This window comes from Cygnus olor, chromosome 6, assembly GCF_009769625.2.
Source record: "Cygnus olor isolate bCygOlo1 chromosome 6, bCygOlo1.pri.v2, whole genome shotgun sequence".
NCBI classification, from domain to species: domain Eukaryota; kingdom Metazoa; phylum Chordata; class Aves; order Anseriformes; family Anatidae; genus Cygnus; species Cygnus olor.
Window position 1 is genome coordinate 24,526,214 of NC_049174.1, and position 26,245 is coordinate 24,552,458.

Genomic DNA, 26,245 nt, shown 5'->3' on the forward strand with positions numbered 1-26,245 from the left:
TTGACTATTCCACCATCAAAGTGCTTTAAAATACCAACTTCAAGGCATGCACAGACCATTTCAATAATGCATCTGATAGGTCTCCATTTTCCTTCTACTTTAATAGGTATGCTTTGGGCTTTACAGCTTCATTTGAATGAGTTTATGAAGTGAGAGAATTCAGACAAAATTCTTGCCTATATTAAACCAAGGGGACAGGGGAAGGCAATGGAGTGAAGAACAATGCTATAAACTTACTACAGTTATTTCTAAGGCTGTTCAATAACATCTGCTTATGGTACAACACTTGTTGTGCCTTGCTGTTTTACACTGTTGGTGTTCAAGAGTGCAAAGGGAACGTATTAAAGTGGAGAGACACATGCCAAGGCAGACAGGGTAAATCAAGATGTAACAGGGCAAAGCAGGCAAAATTGGAGACAACATTAGAACAATTTCAATTTTCAACAGAAATTGAAATGGTGTAAATTTACTGGTAAGTAGTCTGGAAAAGCAGAAGACCCAGAGCAGAGAGGGACAAAAAGAAAAAGCTACCATAAATGGGCTAAAGCATCTGCAGCCATTACAGAATAACAGTATGAATGTCAAAGGGATTTTTTTCCTCGCATGTAAGACAGAATCTCAGCACCTCCTCCCACAGCTGTGTTAAGGGATCAAACAGCACAGCTCTTCCCTATCTGAAATGATAGAGAACTTCTGAAAAACAAGAGAAGCAATGAAGTATTTTACACAGTTGGCAATCCAACATTTTTTATAATGATCCTAAATACTTCTGGTATTAAAAGAGTTCCTTGTCAGTTTATGCCTGTGTAGAGCCTTATAACAGCCCACAAATTGTCTTATCTGCTATTTTTATTGTGTGAATGGTGCTCCATTTCCTGTGAAGGCTGCAAAAGCAGTTTCACTCCATTTATTTTCTTTCCTTCTCTAAAATGCTGTATTTTCATAACTCATAGTTCTTAGTACACCATTATTTACCTTTGTTCACATGTGCAAACTGATATCATTGTATTAACATATAAATTTAACAGCAAATAATCTTGGAAAATGTCTGATGGTGTGAGGTAGCGATTACTTTAATGACATTTTATAGCATAACATTTCTTATACTTGTAACTTGGCAATCCACAGTGTTCAAACTATTTTTTTCTATGGCACAACTATTTTGGTTACAACATTACTGTACAGATGCATTCTTTCTCAGAATAGGAATCGCTTTTGTTTCTTTTAATTTGTCATTTTCAATGTTTTCAGGTTTTGTCCAGTTCAAACTGAAACCAAATCACAATCAAAAGGATTTCCTTGTCGGTGGGAGATTATCTCAGAACATTGCCCTGACCTGCTAGCAATGCATGCAGTGTGTACTCTGGCCTTGCAAATGGTGTAGAAGATATCAAGAATGAAGTGAACGAGCCCCTTCTAATGCAGAATAACCCTTAAATCCAGTCCAAAGGACACACGTGGACTACATAAATCTTTCATCCAGCTACCCAGTTTTGCAAGACTTATGGAAAGTTGACATTGCATGACTAAGTATTTGAACCTTCTGTCAAGTCTAATTAGAGTAGTTAAGTGAAAAAATAATTGATCTCTCAGGATCCAAAAGGATCTGTTCTTGGAGATCTGTCTTTACTAAAAACTATTAATGCAGTTAAGCATAGAGCAAGAGCATGCAAAATAATCTTGGAATCTGTACTAGAAACATGAAACATAACAAAACCAGTCCCTGTTCACATCTGCTTTTAAGACAAGATTGATGCAGAACAGCTGACATGAAGAGAAAGGTAGAGATGAACAAGTTGAGTGAGTGTAAGGTCTGACAGATCATCTTCCACCTGAATTTTCACTGCATTGGCCAACCCTGGAGAGGGTGAGCCATGGGATATGTGCGGTGATAACCTTAAATTTAGAGCTGGGTGGAAAGGGAAGAGGAGCTCTTCCTTTGAGAAACTGCACTGTATCGTTGCCGGTCTAGAAGACAGACAGCAAATTCTAACAAACTCAGGACTCTCCTGTCAGGATTTGTTCTCCCACACACCTTTTTCTTTTTTGATTTGAACCAGGAAGAAGCTAGTTAAAAGTTATTAAATACTGATAAGGCAGATGTTACTTTGGCTAACAGACAACTTACTAGTAGACAGCTTCACCTGCCAGCTGATAGCTATTTAAAAAAGCAAGCATAATAGGAACTGCACGACAGATACATAGGAGGTGATTACTTTCAAAACAAAACCAAATCAACAACAACAACAAAAAAACACAAACCAAAAAGCATACTCAGATATCTTCCTCCTCCTCATGGAATCTACACTTCATATTTCTGTTTAGCTGCTAATTTCATTTATGAGTTACAAAGCATTCGTTTTGAATAGTACAGATGTTAGTGAACAGAATGATTCATCTCTTCCTCTATACTTTCTAAGTAGGACAAAGGGATGTAAGTGTGTGCTGGGACAGAAACGTCTGTCATTAAACTGTTGTTTCCCAGATAATAACTACCCATTAAGAGAAAAATTTGGAAAGAGTGTTGCCAACAGAACTCACACAGAGTGATGCTTTCTAAATCGATTGGAATCCAGCGACTCTTACTGCTGCTTTTTTTTTTTTTCCTTTCACCAGAAGTCAGATTACACACAAAAGACCTGTACTTTTTTAAAACCAGTGACACAGTCTCGTTGCCTTGAATTAAGTGGGAAGTAAAAGTTTGAATGTGTTTCTTGAATGAACCTCATAAGCACTGCTGCTGATTTCAAAAGATAGAAAAGAAAGCTTTGGGGTGGAGGTATTGAACAAAAGCGTCAATCACCCTAGGGGATGAAGAATACATAAGCTAATATGGATTACTATTGACATTATATACCACAGTTGGAAAAAAATGTAAAAATACCATAATTTACTATACCCCATTTTTTAAGATTTTAACCCCCAAATTGTATTAAGATAATACATCAAAGTTGAGAAAATTTGCAGAGCATTCTAGCTGAATTCCAAGTATGTGCTCTATTTAATATATGGCTTATGAATTTCATTACCATGCAGTACGTTTGCTGGTACATAATGAAAGTGAAGTTGCTTAAATTAAGCATCTGTTACATTAAATCTCAGTTTTAATTATATATATGGCATGAATACTTGTGTGGTTTCATGGGAAAAAATAAGCAGGTATAAATTCTAGCAAACTTCTCAAGTTTGCCAAAGAAATGGTCACATGTATTTGTGAAGGATATCTACAGCCACAGTTCTATCTATCTGTGCTGGTGCACTTTAACTATGGCACTAACAGGACCACAAACATACACATGTTGCATACAAGTGGCCTGTCCCCCTTCCTTGCTGGTTCATGTCTATTTTGCCTGTGATAGCTTTGTCGCTCCATCTCCACCTCATGTTTCACTGGGAGGAAGGCACTGACATAAAGAACCCCAGGGACATTAGAATGCTCCATAAACACGATTAGAGCGCTCAGCCTCTTCATTTAAAGAAAGTACCATATTGCCACCAACATCTGTTTCAGGCTGTACAGGGGCCCGTAAACAAACCACACCCTGAGGAATGAGCAGAGTCCTGTAACATCTGTTGATTGTGTTTGCATATTTAGCAGCTACGAAAATGGCATCTCATTCTTACTGTCAGTTACACTGTTGTGGCGGTACTCAAAAGGATTCCTTTTTGACAGAAATGTTATTTCCCTGGAGCCTGAATTCTCAGAGGCGAGCCTGTACTGTAAGAACTGTGTTTTTGTGAACTGGGCTATGTACATTGGGGTGTGCAGTTCATTTGAGCCAGCAAACTCATAGCACAGGTACCTGCCCTCCACAAATGGCAATAATGCAAAGATCATCTAAGCACCGCCACTAAAAGGTCTGTATCTGTATTGCCTCCACACAGGAGGCTGAAATATACCATGGTTCAACTGCTTTTTACACTTGAAATCCTTCTTTTTCTAGTAAACGCTGTTTTCTCAAGAACAGCAGAGTACCTACAGCTAATTGCTCACTTGTGACAAATTAACCACTGAAAAGAGTGTCGCATTCCCATGGGGAATGGATTGATCAGTAATCAGTGGACTGACTGATGACTTCAATGTGAAACTGAGAGGTACTGAAAGGTGCATTAGTATTTCAGCATGGTTCTAGCACAGGCAGAGCTGTGCATGAAATCTTGGTTGTGGCAATATCCTGCAGATAAGGCACCAAACAATCTTTATGTCTGCAAATAAAAGACCATTCTTTACCTCCTTTTAGTAATGGCATTACCTGTTGAACATCCTGCTGGAAAACACAGAGTTGCAGCCTTTGATGTAGCCGGACCTTTCGGTGTTGCCAGATGCTCTCTAGGCGCCGCTGGTGATGCAGGACTTCATGTACCACATCCAACACCTGGTGAACAGCCTTGGAGTAGTTTGCAGTAGCAGTAAGGGATTCAGAGTTCCCAGGGCTCAAGGGACGCTGTAGGACATCCAACAAGGCTTTCCCATCCTGGCTCACCTGAGTGAAGAAACACATCTACTTCACTGCGCTGGTACTGAAACATCCAAGAGCTGACAAAGAACAGTCTAGCTGATTCTTTTTTCCCCTGTGTCTTTTCCTTTAGTCAAAAAGGAAGAAAGACCTCATAACGTCTCTTTTTGACTTGTACTTGCACATGCAGCACCTGCCTTCACTTCCTGGTGGGCCTGCTGTGCCACTCAGCAGGAGCACAGATACTGTGCTGCTGAGGCTGCATGGAACTAGAGATCCCAAGGCTGTGTTATGTTCTGACACTCGGGCATCGAACACTCTTGACGTGCACTAGCTGATGACAGGTGGCATTTGCAATAGCAGGCCTATTTTTTGTGAGGAGGCGGCATTTTAAGAAAACCACAGATGGCAGAGTCAGTCATATTCTGTACGGTATGGGAGAGTCCTTTCTTCGTAGGATTACTAAGTATGAATATACATTCAGAAGTGTGACATTCTGATTCTGTACTTCATTCAGCGACAGTGAAAAATAAATTAGTATATGATAGCAATTCTTCTCTTCCTCAGGATAGCTCAGAGGCATCTATAGCCTCCATTTTCAATGGCCTACAAAGTTTGTTGGCAAATGGAAAGCCTTCTGCATGTATGTAACCTTTTTTGTGCATACTAAAGCACATTTTCAGATGCAAAGGCATTGGGGAATTAAAAAATAGAAAGCCAGCTATTTTTTTCTGGAATGTTTCTGGAGCATTTTCATATTGCAGGGGCAAAATGAAAAGTGGAACCAAAAAAAAATCCTAACAAACATTCTTAATAAGTGCATGCACACATTAATTCTCTAAAAATGTTTTTGAAATATTTTTCAGCTGCAGAGTACAACGTTAGAATATTTTGTTCAACAGAAACACTAAATAAGGACATTATTGGAATCTGTTATTTTCCCAGTCCACTTTCCTCCTTTCCCTCTGAAACAAACTACAATGACATGACAAGATTTTCTGAAAAGTGTTTTCATTTCTATGTAGTCATAATCACCAACCTTGCTAGAGAATGGTTTAAAGAACATTTTCCATCCAGGTTGAATTTTGAGCATTATCAGTCAAAGTTAAAACATTTCTCAAGGATTTTCAAGTCTCACTTATCTCTGTATTATAAATTGCTTGTTCAAATATAGCAAATACCCATTAATCCCAAACTGAGTCTTTTGGCAAGCCATGCCACATCGCAGTCTGTTACAGCAGCATGTCTGGTGCAATTGCAGAGAAATGAAGAGAGCCTTTGTGATTTATACTGGAAAAACTGGGAGTCAGATCTCATCATACTAGGTAGCTACTAGGTGGGCTTAGGCAGATCCTTGGGGATTTTTTTAAATATTCAGGGTAACTTGGAATTAGATCAGGAAGTAAATGGAGAGTCCGTAGGGAGAGGCTTTCTGTACTCAAATTCAGTTGCTGCTGAGGACCAGCTGGAACAATTTGCACATGCTGAAGCCTGCTGGGGCCACAGAGGGAAGAGTCGCACTCACCAGCAGCAGTGCACAGTGGAGATGCTGGGGATTTTAGCAGGGCACACCGAGGCACAGGTGTTACCTTAGCAACTTTATGGAGGTGGCAATAGCTGCTAGGCAGGAAGAAGCAGCATCCATACAGGGAAGAAGACAAGGCATATGACATGCTATTGTATCTGGGAGAAGATAATCAGCTACAATCTAATCACTGGGAACAGGAAACCACGGCCATGCACACAATTGGGAGCAGCTTCTTAGACCTGGAACTCACTCTTTTCACTGGCTAAATTCACCATGTGAATTCACTACTGTCCTGGTACTGGCTTTTGGGTTTACAGTTGGTCCACATCTGTCCCTGGCTGGCGTTACAGCAACTTTTGTGTATGCACCTGCTTCATCTGAAGCTGAGACAGGATATTCTCCCAGACTCACAGGATGAGAAGGAGGAGGAAGAGAGACAAGTGCATTTCTGCATTCTCTGACTCCTTTCTTCTTCTATAGGATTTAGGCTTTTATCTATTCCATGAGGTATTTGTTCCTGTTGTCTGTCTAAAAAGCCTCAGAGATTACAAGTTATGATTCTTCCCTGATGGGCATAGCCTTCCAGTCATTCTCTGCACAGCTAGAGATAAATGCCAGACACCAGGTGCTTGAGTTGTCCTGCTAATAATCATTAACACAAATTAGAGGCTATTAGAAATGTTCTCCTGCTCTCCAACTTACAGGCTTGTCCTGTCATGCTGGATGAAATGTACAATAAATACATGGCAAGCAGCACGGTGACAAACAGATAACCAGTGGTGTTCAGTATTTGCAAAGATACATACATATTCCAGGACTTCATGTCTTCTACAGCTCTGCAGTTCTTTGGTTTAAAAAGTTTGTTTCCTGGAAGTATTTTTGTTGTGAATATTACTGCATTCCCAATCAACGGGCACAAAAGATTTGTGCTCTTAGAGTTCAGCAATGCACAATTTTCAGAAATGAACAGCTTCACAAATGGAGGAGCTACCTGCTGTGTTCTTACAGTCATTTCCATGTTCTTAGAATTGCAAAAAATAAAATCTCTTTTCATGTGAATCTTCTGAATTTTTCAGGGACTGTGCAAGGTCACAAGTATCAACAACTCAGTTTAGTTGCATCACTTACATTTTTAAAAAGTGCTGCAAAAGTCTTAACATTAATAGATCTACACCCAGCATAACTTGCAGCCCCTGTGATGTCTAAGTGCCAGTGCTGTTTGTCAAAGCAAATTTGACCATTTATTTCTTATTTTGAAAAGTACAGAATTGCCTGGACTCTCTGGAAAGGTTTAACTCATCATGTGAGATGTACATACTCCTGTCATTTGGTGATATTCCTGCATTTTGACTTCATGATGGGAAAAGGAATAGGGTGTGCTGTATGTAAATGCTTCTGTAAGACATTGTGTGTCCTTGAGTTAACCCTAAAAGCTAGATTTTATTGTGCTAATGCAATAATCTCCATGGAAGTTGTATGCATAACTAGTGAATAAGCTATAATCTGTAAACATCCTATATATTGGGTCAGCAATACCTCCAAAGCCTTGCCACTGACTAGACTAACGGTGCCATCTGTGAGACAGCTACAATTTGCATTAGGAAAAAAAAATGGGTCTTTAGAGCAAATATATCATGCCTCTGGGAACAGACTGTAAAATTCAGTTAATACAGTTAATCAAGTCATACTGAACAAGAGTCTTACCATCAACATAGCTCAAACCTGACTGAAGAGAACCTTTTTGGTGTTACCAGCAGGGTAGAAGAGGATTGCATATCAGACCCATGGTCTCTGCCTTCACAATTTTTGAGCTTCACTCATGGTCAATAAAGGAAAGAAGCAAACAATTACAGCTATAACCATGGTAAGATAGAAAAGTTTTTTTTTTCCCTAAAATTCCTTGGGCATTTCTTCTTGGGTTCCTGCAGAGTATGTGAAACACTTCATTTTTCTCTGTAATAGAACAGAAGAGGCCCCTATATCCAGATTTAGATGTTTACTCCGTGCAACGTGCGTTCCATTTCAAATATCTTACAATTACAGAAGTAAAAACATTTTCAATGACTCCGCAGGAAAAGAAACGAAAGAGAAAGCTACCATTTTCATCCCATCATAGAGAGCTCTGAGGGAAGACATTAAATTCTACAGACAAGAGGCATTGTCTGCATTGGAGATACGGGCATGTGGATAGGAGGCAGGACTCTTAAGTCTAATCTAGGCTTTTCAGCTCACCATGTAGCTGTAGTCAAAGGAATTAACACTTCAGAAATAACAGACTGTAACCTCTCTGACAGTTCTACAGACTGTTTAAAAATGTGCTTATTAGTGAAATAATACAGAAGTGTTTTAAACAGCTGTGTCTGTGACAATCTGTAGCTTTCTGAGGAAGCATCAGTAAAAGTAATATGCATTTTAAATGTTGCTTTTGTGTTTTAAATCAATTTTATTTTCATAAAAACTAAGACTGGGGGTCCTAAACAAAATGCCAGTTTCAAACACTACTTTTTATTTAACCCCAAATTGACTTACTTTTTAAAAGTATTTTTAAGTGCTATCAGAAAACCTTAGTTTCTGACTAGACACATGTATAAAACTCATGGTTGTAACTGGAGGTCAACTGGGCTGTTCTGTATTTGCTCACACAAGCTACTGTTCCTGAGAAGCCTGTCTGAGTACTGAATTAGGAACTGCTCCTTCATGATTATAACCCAGAATTGCTCTAATGATTAACACTCAAATTCTTCCAGTTACTCAGAAAATAGGAGATTACTATTTAACATCACTTACGTTCATGGTATCTGAACAACTTCACCATGTACGTGTACCGCCAACCCCCGAATAGCAAATAATTTTCTCCTGCATTTTATTCTATATATTCTTCCAAGAACATGATGAACAGAGCAAGAGCTGGACATCTAAATACATCTAAATCTCTTTCTTTCACAGCATTTTTTATAATGAGGACCTGGCATCTCTGTGACTTCATATTTTGAAGCAAGAAGCCTTTGTCATTCTCAGTTTCCATTTGCATACCTGTGTCATGACTCATTCACAGTAGAAATGCAACAGGAATAAAGCTACTGCCATCTTAAATGGGTTTCCACTTCAGCAAAGGCAGTGAAACTGTTCACAGAATCGTCTAGGTTGGAAGAGACCTCCAAGATCACCGAGTCCAACCTCTGACCTAACACTAACAAGTCCTCCACTAAACCATATCACTAAGTTCAACATCTAAACATCTTTTAAAGACCTCCAGGGATGGTGACTCAACCACTTCCCTGGGCAGCCCATTCCAATGCCTAACAACCCTTTCGGTAAAGAAGTTCTTCCTAATATCCAACCTAAACCTCCCCTGGTGCAACTTTATCCCATTCCCCCTCGTCCTGTCACCAGACACGTGGGAGAATAGACCAACCCCTACCTCGTTACAGCCTCCTTTAAGGTACCTATAGAGAGCAATAAGGTTGCCCCTGAGCCTCCTCTTCTCCAGGCTGAACAATCCCAGCTCCCTCAGCCGCTTCTTGTAAGACTTGTTCTCCAGACCCCTCACCAGCTTCGTTGCCCTTCTCTGGACTCTCTCAAGCACCTCCATGTCCTTCTTGTAGCGAGGGGCTACTTCTTCTTCCTGGGGGTGCCAGGTACACTGTTCTTCCTTGGGGTGCCAACAGTAGTTCCAGATTCCATTTCCGTTTGGGTTTGTCCCCTGCGCCCTTGGGACAAGATTACTGTGACTCCCCAGAATCCTACAGCCTGGGAGGAGGTAGATTTGACTCCTTCTTCGAAAGAGTTGCAACAACGGAATACAAACCTATCTTATTTGGAAAAGCCAACCTCCCAATCAAGTGTCTTATCACTTAGATACTCACATTACCCTCTGGGAAACACATACCTCGGTGTATGCCTGTGTTACTTGCTCATACAGGGTCTGATGGTGATGGATGGCCAGTTCCAGGTCTTGCATCTCAGAGGGGAGCCCTCCTTCACTGCACATTTTACACCAGGCATCCACACCTGAAAGGAACTGAAACAATTCCAGAAACAATGAGCAACAGCGACAGAACATCTCATCACTGTCAACTTTAGAAAACTTTGCAGAGTGCCACAGATGACTGTAGCTTGGGCCAAGGAGAACATCACAGTTATAAGGGGTCCGTATGGGCACCCTGGAACAGCACATTCCTATCACCCCTTCAAGTGCCTGAAGAACACCTATATCCAAAGGTAACATATTCTGTTTCTTCTTGATTAAAAACTAACTTCTTTAACCAGGTTAAGGAAACATCCATTCTAAGAGACTTTGCATACCAAGCAGGGAGGCTGCAACGTTTTGAAAAAAAACATCAGCGTGAGGCACAGGAGTACACAGTTACACATCCAGCTGTATTTGCCATCATCTCAGCTGCCAACTTCCCTTGGTCACTTACCTGTACTTAACGCTGCTAATTTGGGCAATACAAAACTCCCACTAAAATCAATGCTGACATGCATTGCAGTGATAGACAGACAGTTTGTATTCAAGTAGCTCCCACCTCAGCACCAGCTCAGTGGGATGGCTAATAGGATACCAAGGCTTTAACCTCTGGGTCACACGTTTGATTCTGGCCCAGGTCAGCAGCGATCAGATACCATTACCATCCGATGGCTGTCAGGCAGCCAATGCAAAATGAGCTGCTGGTCTCAGTCCAGTTCCTGATGGGCAGACATCCACAAAAAGGGAGAAAAAAAAGTCATTGCCATTGCAATAGATATGGGTTAGCACCTTGGTTGGAAGCCTTAACAGAGAGCCAGAAATGGAACAGGCTTGGGGAGCAGAGGGATGGAAAATTTTTTTTCCACTCTTAAAGGCCTCCTGAGCAGTGCTGATGCACTTTGGCAGAACACATTGGGGAAGCTCTCCCGGAGGCTGCCTGTTCTGTAAAAGAGTGGAATTTAGTCTGTAAGGTTCCCATCCTCCTTTTCTTTTAAACAGAGCCTACTTCAACAACACAGCACCTAACATGCTCATATTTTGTCCATACTGACTGCCTAATGCCCCCTCATTACTAATTAATATTTTCTCTTCCTCCATCTTGCTGTTAAGCCAGCCTGCCATACTTCAGGGCTATTTATAAAAATAAAAAAGAACAGCTAATTATACAACAGATGCAGTGCCCTGTAGGGTGAATGTATAATGCTGCAAAACCACCCCCAGGACCACAGCTTTATCCACTCCTGAAGCGTTCACCTGTGGCTTGTTAGTAAAGCACTAACTCACAGCACGAAGGGCTGTGAGATTCAAAGTAAAGAATTTCAATTCAACTCTGGTTCTGGCACCAGCATCCTTTTTTTATTAGCAGTGTAAAGCTATTCACCACACTGCTGTGTAATCAAGGCTATAAAGTGTTTGCATTGTAAATACTTTTCAGTGTACAAAGATTCAATAACAAAGATAAATTCCTAAACATTCATATCTACAAGGTACAAATCTACCAGTGAAAACCGTGCTTTCTAGAAGACTGGAATCAAGGATTGCAGGTTCTCTTGTGTTGATTCGACTACTGATTTGTTGAATCTCTTAAGATGAAATTCCCAAACACTCCTGCATGAAGCTGAAGTCATCATCTTTTTTGCTAAGCTAGTGGGATTCACATAATTTCCTATGCAATTTTAAGAGTATGGAGCCGAGACCAAAACTTTCTAGAGCTGTTACATAAACCTCTTGGTGAACAGAGGGAACAAAAAATCTTTACACCTTATAGACCAGTGTTCCTGCTTCTGAAATCACACAGTTATGGCTCTTATCTAAATGGCCAAATTCTACCAATTTTTGTACAAGCACTTATAGACCCATTTCTCATATACTGCTATGTCTCCAGAATGTGATTTGCAGCACAGGTGGAAGACACCTCAAGAAGATGAATGTAAGTGCATTCACACCTGGTTGTCTCACATCTTTCTTCTGTATATCAATTGTATATAGAGAACATCACATCAGCGATTACATCAGCAATTTCACTAGTACCACCACCAGCAGGAGCAGTTGATAACCTCTCTTTTAAGGATTTTGAAGAAATATAGCTTGTCAGTGTTTTACTCTGATACCCTGAAGTGGTGGTCTATGTGGAGATTCATGCAGAGAGTAAGTTTTTTTTTTTTTTTAAACAATTTTTGCAAAGTATTAGTTCACAACATTGGAATTTGGGTATTTTGAAAAAAGCAGCTATGTTAATTTTTATTACTTTTCACTTACTGTGGCGGACCTGATCAACTTTATTCTATGTAACCCTTCATGCTAGAAGCACATTCATATAACAGTCACTGTTTGAGTCAAAAAAGAAGTTTAAAATTGTAAATTGCTAACTGTAAGGTCAGAAAAGGAGCTGTTACTGTCTAGTGGATACTCAATATCATTTAAATTAATTGCTTAAGTTTCTAGTTAGCCCTTAGACTGGAATAGCTCCTACTGGGAACATAAAAGCTGCCTAAATATGATTTGAAATGACAGACTCCAATAATTCTACATGTTTTTCAAGACTTGAGGAAAGATTAAGAAAAATCTCTCCTAAAATTAAAAGTTTCCCTAAGGTATCTTTGTGCCTCTGATGTAATCCAAAAGTAATGACCTACACTTACTCCTAGCTCACAACCTATTCACCTAAGTCGCAAATTCTGTATTAGGTCAGGTACTAATGGCTTCTTAGGCAACTTCTTTCAAGTTCTCCGTGGTGACTCCTATTCTGGATCACAAGGCTGCTCCAAAACATAGCTCTGTCATTTTGTAGTCCATATTCCTTCACCTTTTTGCATAGTCCTTGCTTGCTGCTAGACCTCCACCTGGGAACTGTAGCATAACCAGGGTGGTTCTCCCAGGCCCAGAAAAATTAAAAAACAGACTCTAGTCTGCCTTTGTCATCCTGAGATGGATCCATAAGGTCTGTGGGGAAAGATGGGAAGGCAGCAAATGAATTGTTTTTTCAGTGGCCTAAAATATCTATTGATGCCCTGATTTTTTTAATTTTATTTTTATGAGGTTAACTGTATGCTTCCTGATGTTGTTTCTGGAATTTCCTTTGCCTACCTAATGCAGAAATTATCTTGTTTTTATCCCTGCATCTCACAGATGTCAACTGGCTTTTCCTTTCCTCCCTTTCCTCAAATTCTTCCTCCCTTTTTTTTCTTCTCCTTTTCATTTGCTTTCCTCAAACAGAGAACTCCAGGATGTGCTGAGAGGGATCCAGATAGAGATGAGAACAGTCGTATTCCTGGCTGGGGAGTAAGGCAATATGAAATGAATAGTCAGGGGTCAGTTTTCAGAGAATCAGCATGGATATCTAGTGTATGCACCCAACACCAACTACTTTAAATAGTAATTCTGTTGGTGTACTTCTGAGGGTAGACTCTGGCCCAGAATTAATTGGCTTGGATCTCTCAGATGATTGAAGACATTAATTTGTTCATTCTGACAAAATCTGAGATGTGAGCATCTTATTAATACTTCAGCACACTTTCAGAGATTGCAACCAAGAAAGGGGAGGACACGTAGTATGTCTGCTTCTGCCATCTGGCACTCAGTGGGCCAGAGTCTCCTCTGGTGTAACTCAGCACAGCTCTCTCAAAATCAGTGAGATAAGACACATTCTCTTGCAACTTTGAATAGCCTCAGATATACCCAAAGATACAGAAGCAGATTCTCTTTTGCTCTAGAATATCTTTCCATGCTAACATGAGAAGAGGAAAAAAAGAAAGATTTGTACCAGGCAGAATTAAGGGACATTTGGGAAACACCTCCATTGAGTATCCCAAGTTGTGCCTTTACCTGGACACAGTAGGTATTTGGAGTTTAGTTTACTAGTTTTGATCAAACACACATGCTGAAGAAAGCTTGGCTGGAGGCTGAGTTGGCAACATTTGTCTTTTCTTTCCTTCCTTTCTTTTTTTTCCCCCTTTTCTTTGGCATTTTCTTGATGATGATTTGGTACGTATAAATTATGTTTAAAAAATAAGGAAGACACACGTGTGCACAAAAACGCATACAGAGAAGGAAAAGAAAGAGACAAAACAAAAAACAAGCTTTGATCCAGGAACTCATTCAGCCAAGTTCAATTCAACATGCCACATGTATCTGCTGTGAGAGCCAGGCAAGCAACGCGATCCTGAGGCACATGACGACAGATGTGAGGTTCAGTTCCCAGCAGGGCTGACTCAGCCTTTCATTCTTCCAAACCAGACAAATTGTATTCTGTACAGTGTGCTGTGTGGGGTCTTTAGGAAAAGACCTTGAAAAACAAGTTGTTTCCTGCTCAGCTTGCATATTATAAGATATCACAGAGCTTTTCATAAATCTCTGTCCCAAGCCAACAACTTCCTTGCAGGCTGTGGTGTGCCAAAGGCTGAAAGATTATGATCTTACTAAGACTTGCTTCCTATTGGCATCATGGAGAACTTCAATCAGTAGGAGGGACAGAATAAAGAGATGGTAGTGGCTTATCGCACTGGAAATGGAAAGACAATCTGCGTATCAGACTGGTATGGGGAGGCAGGGACATGCTGTGGGAAAAATGGTTGGATCTGCATCAGTATTACCACTAACAAAAGAACAGAGGGAGCAAAAACAAGATTTGATCTAGAGCAGAGGAAGTAGTGGGTTTATCTACATCTTTGTTTCAGGAGATATAAACCTTATTTACTGTAAAATGAGGAAGCTCTGATCTGAGTTTAAAAAGTAAAACAATAACAAAAAAAACAAACCACCACCACAACCCTGGGTGATGCCATATAATAAAGGACTACATTTGGAATGAAGGCTTGGTAGATCACAGATTTGGTCTGAGTTAGAGAACAAATCCCAAACACCTCACTTTTTATACTATACAGAGGTCAAACGACTAAATTACTAGTGTACAAGTCACTGCTTTATTCTACCACAGTTACTGAAGCAGGACCAACACTTCAGCCTTGGCTAATGGACACACTGACTCCCACATTCCCCTTCTTCCAGCAGTCTGAGCCTACAGGCTTGAGATCAGCACTTACATCCCACTGAATTGTTGCTTATTGCAAGTGAGGAGCGACTGCTGTTCAGAATTAGCAAACTCTCCTGTCTGCCTAATAATGAGAGGCTGTCTTCTGTCAGGCAGAAGAAAATTCAGTTCCTTTTATAGAGGTGCCAAGGGAGGACTGAGTTTTTCAGCCCCATCCATTCAATTGTAAAATAAAAAAGAACCAAAGCTGAAAGTGACATTAGTGGAGCTTTTTTTCAAGTTAAGGCTGAAGCAAAATATCCACTTTGACAGTGTTCAAAGGGTAGAGTGACAAAAAAATTCACCTTTAGCTGACAGACTGCTTAGTACAGCTTTATGTTTTATTGCTTTTTGTGCTACAAAATACCTTGGCAACTACTCATAAATTGCAAACAAGACCGACACTTCAGAAAAATAGGGGATTGCTTGTGAACAAGCAAAACAACCCCCAAAACACACACACACTAAACCAAAGCAAACAAAAAAGAACTAATTCATTAATAAACCTTGTATCATTCTCATTAAGACTATAGACTGGATATAAATTTTTTTGATTTTTTCTCTATGAACATACAATGACAGGCAATTATCAGTATTAAGTCTACAACTACACTTTACAGTGCCCATTGTACTGAGATGAATGTACTTGTACTGGTCATCTTGTTAGTGTATCAGTCTCAAAGCCAATGAGCATGCTTACATGAGTAAGTGCCCAGTAGGGTGAGTAATTGCTCTGTGCTATGGTCTGCTGACAGTAGGAAACAGAAAATAAAGAAAAATCCATGATAATTCTCTGCTCAGAAACAATAAAGAAAATCTTCACTGTTTTAGCTAAACATTTCCATACATACATTCTGACTTACAAGGCACAGTTTCTGGCTTATCAGTAATAATTTCTTCTTCAGCCACTTGAAGTATGGGTTATTATATAAATATCAACCACAGCCACTTAGTAGCTTTAACATAAACTACTTGGAAAAAACAAGTGCACAACAGCACTGAAGAGAGCCTCAAAGAACCGTTTGTCAATGGAAAATGAATGTAATCAACATATAACCAAAGTTGAACCATCACTATTAAGTGAATCTAGTTTAGGTGTAAAAAAGCAGGTTTATTCACTGACGCATTTTAAGTCTGTTTTTAGCCATGAAATTATGGAACAATTGTGGTAGTTGTTAAAGATGCAAACCAGAGTTTAGGGACAGAAAATTCTCTGGGACGCTCCTAGCTGTCTCTTATTGAGGCCTACCAAAATTTGGGGCAATGGAGAATGCTGCAGGAGTAGATGGTGGACTAAATTTTGTAAGTTTCATTAACAGTAATATGCCTTGGCTCCTTGAAATTGTCTGCTGGTATAGGTCTATGTTATACCTGCGAATATTTCTGTGCACATACTATATATACATATGAATGTAGATACATACTGTTTTCTTGACCATAATAATCCCAACTTTATCCACAGCACTGATGAAATATTAGACAACAGAAACAAGGCAGCACGTTACTGCACCAGAGTACTTCAGTTATCACCAGATCTCAACACCAAGGCCTAAACATATTTTCTTATCCACTCAGAAAACACGTGCCAATTCTGAGCGGGGGGGGGGGGGGGGGGGCGGGAACATTGCTGTTTGTGTTTGAGACACTGGTCCACCAGGAACAAGAATTTTAACCTCACTGTATATAAGCCAAAAGCCATCAGGTAATAATTGCAGCATCACTGTTATCAAAGTGGCAGTGGACCACTTTGCCAGTCACAAAAGCAGCTCACCTGTTCAGCTTTCTGGTGGAAGACAGCAGACATGGCTAAGATAGTACTGCGCTCATCCAGGGCTGCAGCAAAACTCTTCCACTCTTGATCCAGCTGGGTAGAAATTTGTTTAATTTGCTGGGATGCATAATGGCCTGCCTCAGAAAGCCTGGATGCAACAGACATGATCCGATTGATATTGACATAGGCGTTCTGAAAATTAAAAAGCACACATAAATAACGAGCAGGAAGAACCGTGACCACCCTCTGCCTTCATTACGTATTCCAAACACCATTAGCTGGAGAAAAGCCGAGCAGTTCGGTGAGAGCAATCAACCACCCGTTTAAATATGCATGAATAGCAGGCATACTACCTTCCACTCTAAAAATACATCCCCCAGGAATCTTTTTGCACATCTATGCCATTATCTACCACTGTTATCTCTCCCCGCTTCTTCTTCAGTTTATTTTTTTCTGTGTTTATTTAGGTAAAACCATTTGTCATACATTAGCTATTTACTCACCTGTTGGGGTTTACTCATTGCTTCTACCTTATTCTTGATATTTCTGTTGAATTACTTAATCTTTCTGGGTGTTAAGTCCACATATTTACAAATGAAATGTTTGCTTTCTATCCTTTGAGACCTCTCTGACAATCCTTTATAGACATGCAGTGTCAACAGATGTAAAAATGTTACAGAATTTAAAAGAGCTCATAAGGATATTCTATAGAAAAATAAGTTTCCATAGAAATAACTATTACATTATGTTCTTTAGTTAAAATGGTATCTTTTCTGTAGGTTATTTTAAGCTGTTCTCCAGCAGAGATACCATTTAACTACATTGTGAATTTAGAAGGATTCATAAAGCCTACTAAAAGGCTATTTTCTATTCCTTCACAAGACTTCTCCATGATGGTTCTTACTAAGCCTCAAAGCAGTGGAAGGATAGGTCTTTCTCAAACTGGACTGTGGACAGCAATAACTACACTACAATACCCCAAGCACTGGAACATAAGTCTAAAAATAAACGGCCACCATGACAATGTCATACACAGATGCACTATCAAGAGAAAAATGACAGCTGTCGTACAGATTTCTGGATTGTCGCTTGATGTAAACACTTCTCCTTTCTCTGCTTTCACTGGAAGAAAGGAACGCCCCAGGATTTGAGATGTTTTGCTAGTACCGACTCACTGCTTTTCGTCTCGCTGAGCTACTTCAAAAGGGCTTTAGGAATTTCAGAGTGGAATCTGCAAGACCCCTACACACAAGGGCAGACAGAGCCCTGATGATTTTTACAGCACTACTCATGGGCAAATAATAAATTGGAGGTTGAAATGTTTTCTGGAGCAGGATCTCATCATAGTGGGTAGGAGCACCATGTGGAAAGGTATCTGCCAACCCAAATATAAAACACAACAGAGCAAGGCTGAGGCAGGCACAGCTCCAAACTAAGTTGTGAAGCAGGGCAATGTATGTCTGGAAAGCCTGTAGGATAACTACAAAGTATATATACTAACCACACCTGTAGGTGCTAAAGTAATGAGGGATGTGACCTCAGTCCTCACAACCAGACTGCTCTCCTAGTAAAACCATGACTGGGAAAGCTGTGACATGAATTACACAGACAAAGCAGTACCCAGCCTCCAATTTTAGTTTTTCCCTTACCTCATAGCCTTTCTTAAAAATTTCATTTAAATAAAAGTTGTCAGATTAATTTCAAAGAAACAAAACTTTTTTTTTCTGTATGGTTAGTAGAAAACTGATCAATTTCTTTTTTTTCCTGGAGTTTAACATATTTTAAAAAAAGTTATGATTTGACTGTGGCTGGTGATCTAAAAACACCTCTAAACATAATTTAGAATAATAAATATTTAAAGCTTTTCTCCCAGAAAGCCTTCACGACTAAGCCTCAGCCAAGATGACTTCTTAACATTTCAGGTCAGCAATTCTGGTGGAAAGCAGTATAGTATCGCTACAGTTGCTACAAACTGGACAAGGTGCACCAACTGAAGAAATGGACCTTTGCTGTGTTTGAAGAAAAAACAATGTTGCTGAAGAATTTTTGATTTCATGTCAAAATAGGTTTCCTTTGTTGTTGTTGTTTTTCCCTACAGAATTATCTCAGCCACTTGCAATACAGTGGACATGATTCCATAGGAGGAAAACAGCTGAAGTCCTTGGATCCCTGTAGCTACAGTATATAGACATACTAACTAGTAGAAGGATAAAGGTACAATTAGTTGAAATATAGCAAATAGAGTCCTAGTTCTTAGAGTCAGGTGGTTTTTTTTGTTGTTGTTTGTTTTTTTTTTTTAAAGTTAGGGAGATTTATATATTATGTCCTTTTTTTTTTTTTTTTTTTTTTTTTTTTACATGTTTATACAAAGATGAGGATTTTTATAGAGGAAATTTCACTTTTCTAGATGAAGCTTTCTCATGGAGAAGTACTAAGCTGTCCCATAGCCAGCCCACTAACTCCACAGCTCCTCCAGCAAGGAGCAGTTTGAGAGTCACCTGCTCACCCTATGTTCTTACTGCACCAAGTGGAACTGGTTCAGGAAACAGTGGCTCCACAGCTTCCCCTGGTGCTTCCTGAGCAATAAATGGATTCAAGAGCAGACTGTCACACATGGTGTGCTCTTCTGTACAGCTCCTAGTGGTAGTGTAATGCAGATATCTTCTACTCTGCAACACTGGTATCCTTTCCTTCTCCTTTATCTGTCACACCTCAGGGAGACAGTGACACTGAAGTGGGGCTTGGACACACAATACTCATCCAAGGTCTCACAGATACCCAAGACACAGGGAAGACTTAAAAACTGAAATTTGGAATAGCACATCCTATCAGATGTTACAGTTATGGGATCAGGATTGTGAGGGAGATTTGGATTGCTGTTGTGGGTTGAGACAGAACGCAATACAGCTTCAAAGCACTCTAGAATTCAGTTTTAGGAGGAAATATTTAATTGACCACAATCCACAAAAAAAAAGACATTTCCATCGTGAAGTAGAATAAAGTTGTAAACTGGCTGCTTTCATCTTTATCTGCCAATGTGTAATGTTCCGAGTAAAATGGAACAAAAGTCTGTGCTGCCAACTGTCAACATTTCACAGAGTTAAACCTTCCTTTCCCTCTGGTTTGTTCATCTCTAAAAACTGAATGAATCGAGAGCTTCTGTATTATTACTACACTGATCTTTTTATCCTAACAGGATGTAAATTAAATTGAGCAACTAATGTCTGTGACTTTATTTTTCCTTTAGGAAACTAGCAGGTTTATAGAGAATTTCACCTTAAATATAACCTAAGTCTTCACCTTCCCCCTGCCCCTCCTTTCTCTTTTTCTTCAAAACAGAGATGTGCCCCCAAAGAGCACTGCAAGGGATCGCTGATTTATGGCTACACAGGAATACAATAGGTCAAACAATGAGAAAACATATTAATGTCTAGAAGTAAGGACAAAAACACTTCAGTTGACATTGTTGTAGTGATACTAGGGTACAGCCAAGTTTTGACTAACGTATTTCCTTTATCATTGATAAAGCTTTATTCTACATGTAGGGACTGCTTTTGGAAAGTCTGCAAATACAACAGGAGGGAATTTTTCATCCACTTATTTTTTACTCCTAAAGAACACTTGGTGGACAAACAAAACAAAAGAAAATAATTCTCTGTATATTGCATCAGCATCATGATACGCAAGTTTCTTTGATGGTTTAGGGAGGCTACCTGCAATGCCTTTCAAATTCAGAATACCTTTTTTTGTGTGTGTGTGACCACCATCTCTTAGTCCATTCCTGTAACCTAAACGAGGCCTTACTTTTTACACCTAATGTCTATAACATAACCGTTCCTTCCAGTGCATGTGTTCATTGCTAAAGTCCCTAACACTTGTTAGGATAACAGCCATCAGCAGTAAGCACTGACAGTAGTAGTGGTTCAGCTGTGGAATGATCTCCCACAGGGAAATACAACACTAATTCAGACCTGATCATCTAACGATCATGCTGGGAGACCTTCCCTCTTAATTAAACCCTCCAACTCTATCTGGAACATTACTTTCTTCTGTTACACATATATTGAGAATACCTTACACTCTTGAAAGAAAAATGAGCAGTGAGAAGCATTAAGTCTGCAAGAAACTTGGCTGTGTTCATCTCATTTCCTAGAGAACTAGCTGAGATATTGTGGTGGCAGTGGATGTGGGCTTCAAGAGAAGCGTTTTGCAGATTAACTGAAGGTGAAGTTTGATTGCTGAAGACTTCGTTTAAAAAAGGCAAAAAAAAGGCAAGAAAAGCTTTCACTGTGTTACTGTAAGTTTAGAAACTATCTGCAAAATGAACCTAACACATAAACCCAAAACAGAATGTTTCAGTGACAAAATAATCTCATGAGATATCTTTAAGACCTTTACGTTTCTATAACAAGGCCAATTACATCTAGAGCGTTGCAGAATAATATTGGATGGCATTTTAGCTCAGCCTACGTACAGAAAAATACTGTTCATTTAAGACAAATGTTGGGAATTTTCAAAATACATTATTAGCCTTTACAGGAAAGTTGTAACATGTATGAAATATATCGCGACTTCCTTAGGACAATATGCATCTCCATCTAGTGTCAGACAACTGCCTCCCTGACAGCAGGATGGGCAGCAGTGAGCTCTGCCATATTTACATATGCTCCATGGGAAGTGATAACTCACTCTTTCAGGAGGTTAACAGATCCAGGCACAGAACAGTTCTGGCAAAGGAAATACAAATAACTTCAGTCCAGAACAAGTGATACGCATACCATATATCCAAGTGCAGAGCTATGATCAATATGCTTTGCGTCATATTGAAACACCAGGGTTTTCCTCTACCAAACTGACTAGAGGAATGAGATTACTCACAAAATGGTGGAGCTGAATATTCATCTTAGTGAAAAGTAGCATTGCTTCAGTATAAATATTAAACAGCTGTGATAAAGACCAACAATTTATTTTGAAACTGAAATAAAAACAAGCACTGTCTTGAATCACAGAAAAAATACCTACTGTGCTTATTTGAAAGAAAACTACCATGCTACAGTTTATTACCTCAAATATGACTTTTTCACATTTCATATATCATATTGTTCATTTAAAAAGAATTATTATTGTTAAAAAAGTAACATTGTTGATTCAAGAAGGAGCTTTGTTCACAGAATACCTAGGAAGAGCATGCAACAAAAGGAACGACCTAATAAACACCCAGAGAGCGCATCTTCTAGAGGAACTGAGAAAAAATGTTGTAAATGTTGTTAGTTACGCCAGGCCTACGGTGCACTGAGCATAATGTAAGGAAAACAAAAGACCTTAAAAGATCCAGGATCTGACCCAACTTCTGCTGAAATCTGTATGGTTTCTCCCTGTAAAACATACAGCCACCCTTACCTACATCTTCTCTCAATACTGATTTTAATGTAATGAAGAAAAAAAGCAAAAAAAAAGGCAAAAAACCCCAAACCAAACAACCCAAAACCTCACGCCCAATAAGAGTGCTTCAAGATCACATTTTTCATTAGTCAGATTCATGATAGCTGAACTGTTCTCAGTCTAACAGTTGCTGTGACTAACATACTGCTTAAAAATGATCTAGTTAAATTATCCAGCAAATTTCTATTAAAAATAAAATTATATAGCAAACATCCAGAGAAAAAGCGAATCGTATGATCTAGTTCACCCTAGAGACTCAGAAACAAACAAACAAAAAAAATGCAGTACCATTTACCTGGGTTTGTAATGTTGTTATTCTTGAACCAATCTCTACATCTTGAGCCTGAAGAGTGGTAGCTAAATATTTTGGTTTTGTTATTAGCATGAGAAAGCTTGAAGGCTCATCAGATATGAACGTGTGTGTTTATTAAAACTCAAAATCTTCAGTTTTCAGACCAAGGTGGATAAATCTACTCTACCTGGGATGGCAAACAGGTCTGAAGGACCCCTCCCTCTCATTTTTGAGAAAGGAACAGGAAAGAACTCCTGTCATCTTCTCTTAGCAGCCAAGGGTATGACAGGAAGAGATTGAAAAATACTGAATTATAATTCCTAATGAGTACTTAAGTATAAGTCACCAGAGCTATATTTCTCTCACACACCTTCTGCGTCATGTTACTTAAATATTTGTAAACTTAAGGATTAGTATTATCAGTGGGAACTTAACAACAGAAGCTTCCCAATGTGCAGAAGTAATTCACGTACATGAAAACTGCAGAAGCAGAGCCTTTGGCAACAGATGCTGCAAGGCAAAGAACAGTGTACCTAGCACAACAACCTAGACCTCTTACTGCAACATCAATATTATCAAATAATAGGCACACATGCACTAGCCATTTTCAGACAGTCTTCGGCAGAAATCAAACAGTAGCTTGAATAAGTACGCTAAGATACTACTATAAAAACAAGACAGCTGTGTAAAGGCAGTTGTGTGGTAGCAATCACACGACTACTTATTTCTACTTATGTTCAGAAAAACCTAACAAAATACACAGACCAGATTGCTGTGTAGGCTTGGGACACACAACGGCCTACCACCACACTCAGAATCACCCACCTTCCTCCGTATTTGCTTTGTTCAAATAAGTCTATCTGTCCCAAGTCTGTTGCTGACTATCACTGGCTCTTGCCTTAAAGAAGTGCAGAGGCTTCATCCTTACTACCTATTGTCTTCCCACGTGCTCACATAGAGCTCCCGTGCGTGCCAAGAGACAACTACCATCTATCACAGGAGCTGGGCTATGGCCAGGAAAGTGTTGCTTTAATTTCAATGTCCTTTTGCTCTTCCTGCATGCTTTGCCTCAGTCAGAATGACTAGTATGCAGCCCAACACCCTCATGCAGCAAGCTGATGCCTCCTGCATGCTAACACCCTCATCTTCACGATGCCAACTTTTGGGGACAGCAGGAGTCACTTCCTGTTTTTCTAACAAAGAATTTACTCCATCTGAAAACCAGCATCACTGCTGACAGCAGCATTATACTGACATGGGAACAGCAGCGCCAGGTTAGTGCAAGGAGCCTGCAGCTTAAGGTTATTACCCCTTTTCCACTAATTTCCAAGTGTCCTTTCAGCTTGATACAGTCACCCTCATGCCAGCTATTCCAAAAAGAGGATGATTGGCCCTCTGCAAGACAGCAGCCCTGTTTAATTCCACAAGAAAACATCACCATGCTGGAAAACTCATCTTGATTGCCAGCCTGTGCAACCCAGGAACTGAAAACCCCCCTGAAAAGGCCATTGTGCAGACACAACTGGAATACAGGCCTTTCAGCAAGGGGTTCTGCCACATGCTCATATGTTTCAGCCCAGTTAATTAGTGCAGAACAGAGTGCCATTTCTCACTGTACTTAGAGGCTGAAAGCTAAAGGTGCCCAGTATGGACACCCTTCCACACAGATCGTGTGCACGTAAGAGATGAAGACGACAAATCTTCTTTGCAGTATCACTCATGCTGACCATATGGGCCTCCATATGACTATACATGTGTGGTTTCCACCAGAGACAACAAAAAGGGAGGCACATCATCTGCCCCAAAACAGAAAAGGTTTCTCTCCTGGGCAGCTCTATCAGACAAGAGCTTGGCAGCAGTGAGATGGCACAGCTAGAAGCCATGGCCACCCTCAGAAGGGACCCCACGATTTTTGCAAATGTCTCACTTCCTTGCATTCTTCATCCCAAAAGTTCACTTGGAGACAGATGGAAGAATAATGGAGGAAATTAGGTTTTCTTCCATTATACAGCACCCTTGCGATCACCCGTTAATTTTCAATTAACAATCATCTCTTTCCAAGTTCAGTTCCCGGATATTTTTAGAAAAGTAATGCCAGGCAGTACCACAAAAGTGGTAAAGGGAGGTCTTCCAACTTGACTCTTCTGAAAATGCTTTGTGAAGGACTATGACTGAATTTACATCTATCATAATCCAAATGACTTAACGCATTAACCTCCAGGACACATTTATTCGTTAGGATTCTGTGAACAGCACTGCTACCCGGAGGCTGCTCTACCCTGCATTTTGCTAGTTGGCTTTGTGATTGCAAGCTTAGCAATCAGTTGCCTAGAGCCTATTTTTCAGTGCTCATTTCAATTATAATCACAATAAATACATAACAGACATTATAAACATTTCTCATCCTCTGCTTTTATGCCTTGCCCTAGTGAGGCACAGTGCTTTAGTGAGGAATAGCTAGACAGGTGGAAATGGTGGGTGGAATTTAATTACCTGAGCTGAAATTTGGCCCGAGTAACAGGGTTAACGCAATCTTATAAAAGTGGTGGGCAGTCTTTAACATTTCAGACAGCACCTTGCCCTCTGGCAGCACAGTGTGGTGTGGCTCTCTAGTGACTTAAATATCAACCACCACCTTTGAAGTCTCAGCCCCAATGCAAATGTAGTCTGACCATGCAGTGTGTACGGGTACACCTGCAGGCATTGGCTGACTTGGGCAAGCTTTTGTGTAGCTGACAGCCTTCAGAGAGAGCTCATCTCTGTGTTGTGTGATTACAGCAGGGGGTATGCATCCATTTCTCTAACCCACAGCAACAATCAAAACATCAATACATGCAGTCCTCACTTCTGTGCTGAAAGCAGGGCAGTTTCCAGAAAAAATATCTTATGCAAGGAAAGAATAAGAAAAAAAGGCAAAGCACTTAAAAATGGATAATGACACTTCTTCCTTTTTTTAAAAAAGGAAAGTAAAATAACCCTAAGGTGAGGTGAGTTGCATTAAAAAGGACTAACCAATTAACTATTGAAAAAGCCAAAATCCCACCATGGCCACAACTGACAGCTTGATTAGTGTCTCTTTTTCAAAGTTTTGAAAAGTACCTTAGCAGGGTATAGGGGAAGAAGCGTGAATTATTAAAGGACTACACAGAGCTCATTAATTCCCAAAGAAATGTCAAAAACGTGAAAAATATTGTATTCAATCTCCAAAATGTAAACAAACTCCACAGGACTGTACTGATCTTAAGTCAAGGAAATAATCATGTCAGTATCTGGACAGACAGAGCATCACTTTTCTTCCCAGAAAGTGGGCTGCTGCCACAGCTCAGCCTGACCTTCCTTGCTTCACCTCTCGTTGGTCCTCAGCACTCCCTGATCTGGACGCGGCCTCAAGTGCCTTCTCCTTCCTTGCTCACACTCCCAGAGCCACTGTTCACAGCGTGCCCCCAACTCACCATTGAATTCATGGCAAAGTGATTGTGCTGCGTCTGTAGGTCAAGGGCATGTTGGTAGCTCACGCCGATCTCCGTGTGGCTCTGCAGGAACAATTCTTTGTTGTGGCTGATCCAATCGAACATCTAGAAGGAGGAAAAAAAGCGTTAGACAGGAATGAAAAAAATTGAGACAGCACAAAATATAAATGTCTTGGAACTGTAGAATTTTATGTGACCACCACCCCACACCCACCTATGTTGCCTTACAAATAAATGTTCCTTATCAAAATAAGCTGCTCAAGCAATGGCAGCATTTAAGTTATCA

At 39.9% G+C, this 26,245-nt stretch overlaps 1 protein-coding gene across 1 annotated transcript in view; it reads right to left on the reverse strand.

The window, feature by feature from the left end:
• The window catches only part of KALRN (kalirin RhoGEF kinase), a 500,534-nt gene that overhangs the window by 251,675 nt on the left and 222,614 nt on the right, over positions 1-26,245 (reverse strand). The window contains 4 exon segments of the mRNA XM_040562309.1: positions 4,254-4,484; positions 9,875-10,006; positions 16,756-16,947; positions 25,942-26,064. Coding sequence (XP_040418243.1) covers positions 4,254-4,484; positions 9,875-10,006; positions 16,756-16,947; positions 25,942-26,064 — 678 coding nt within the window.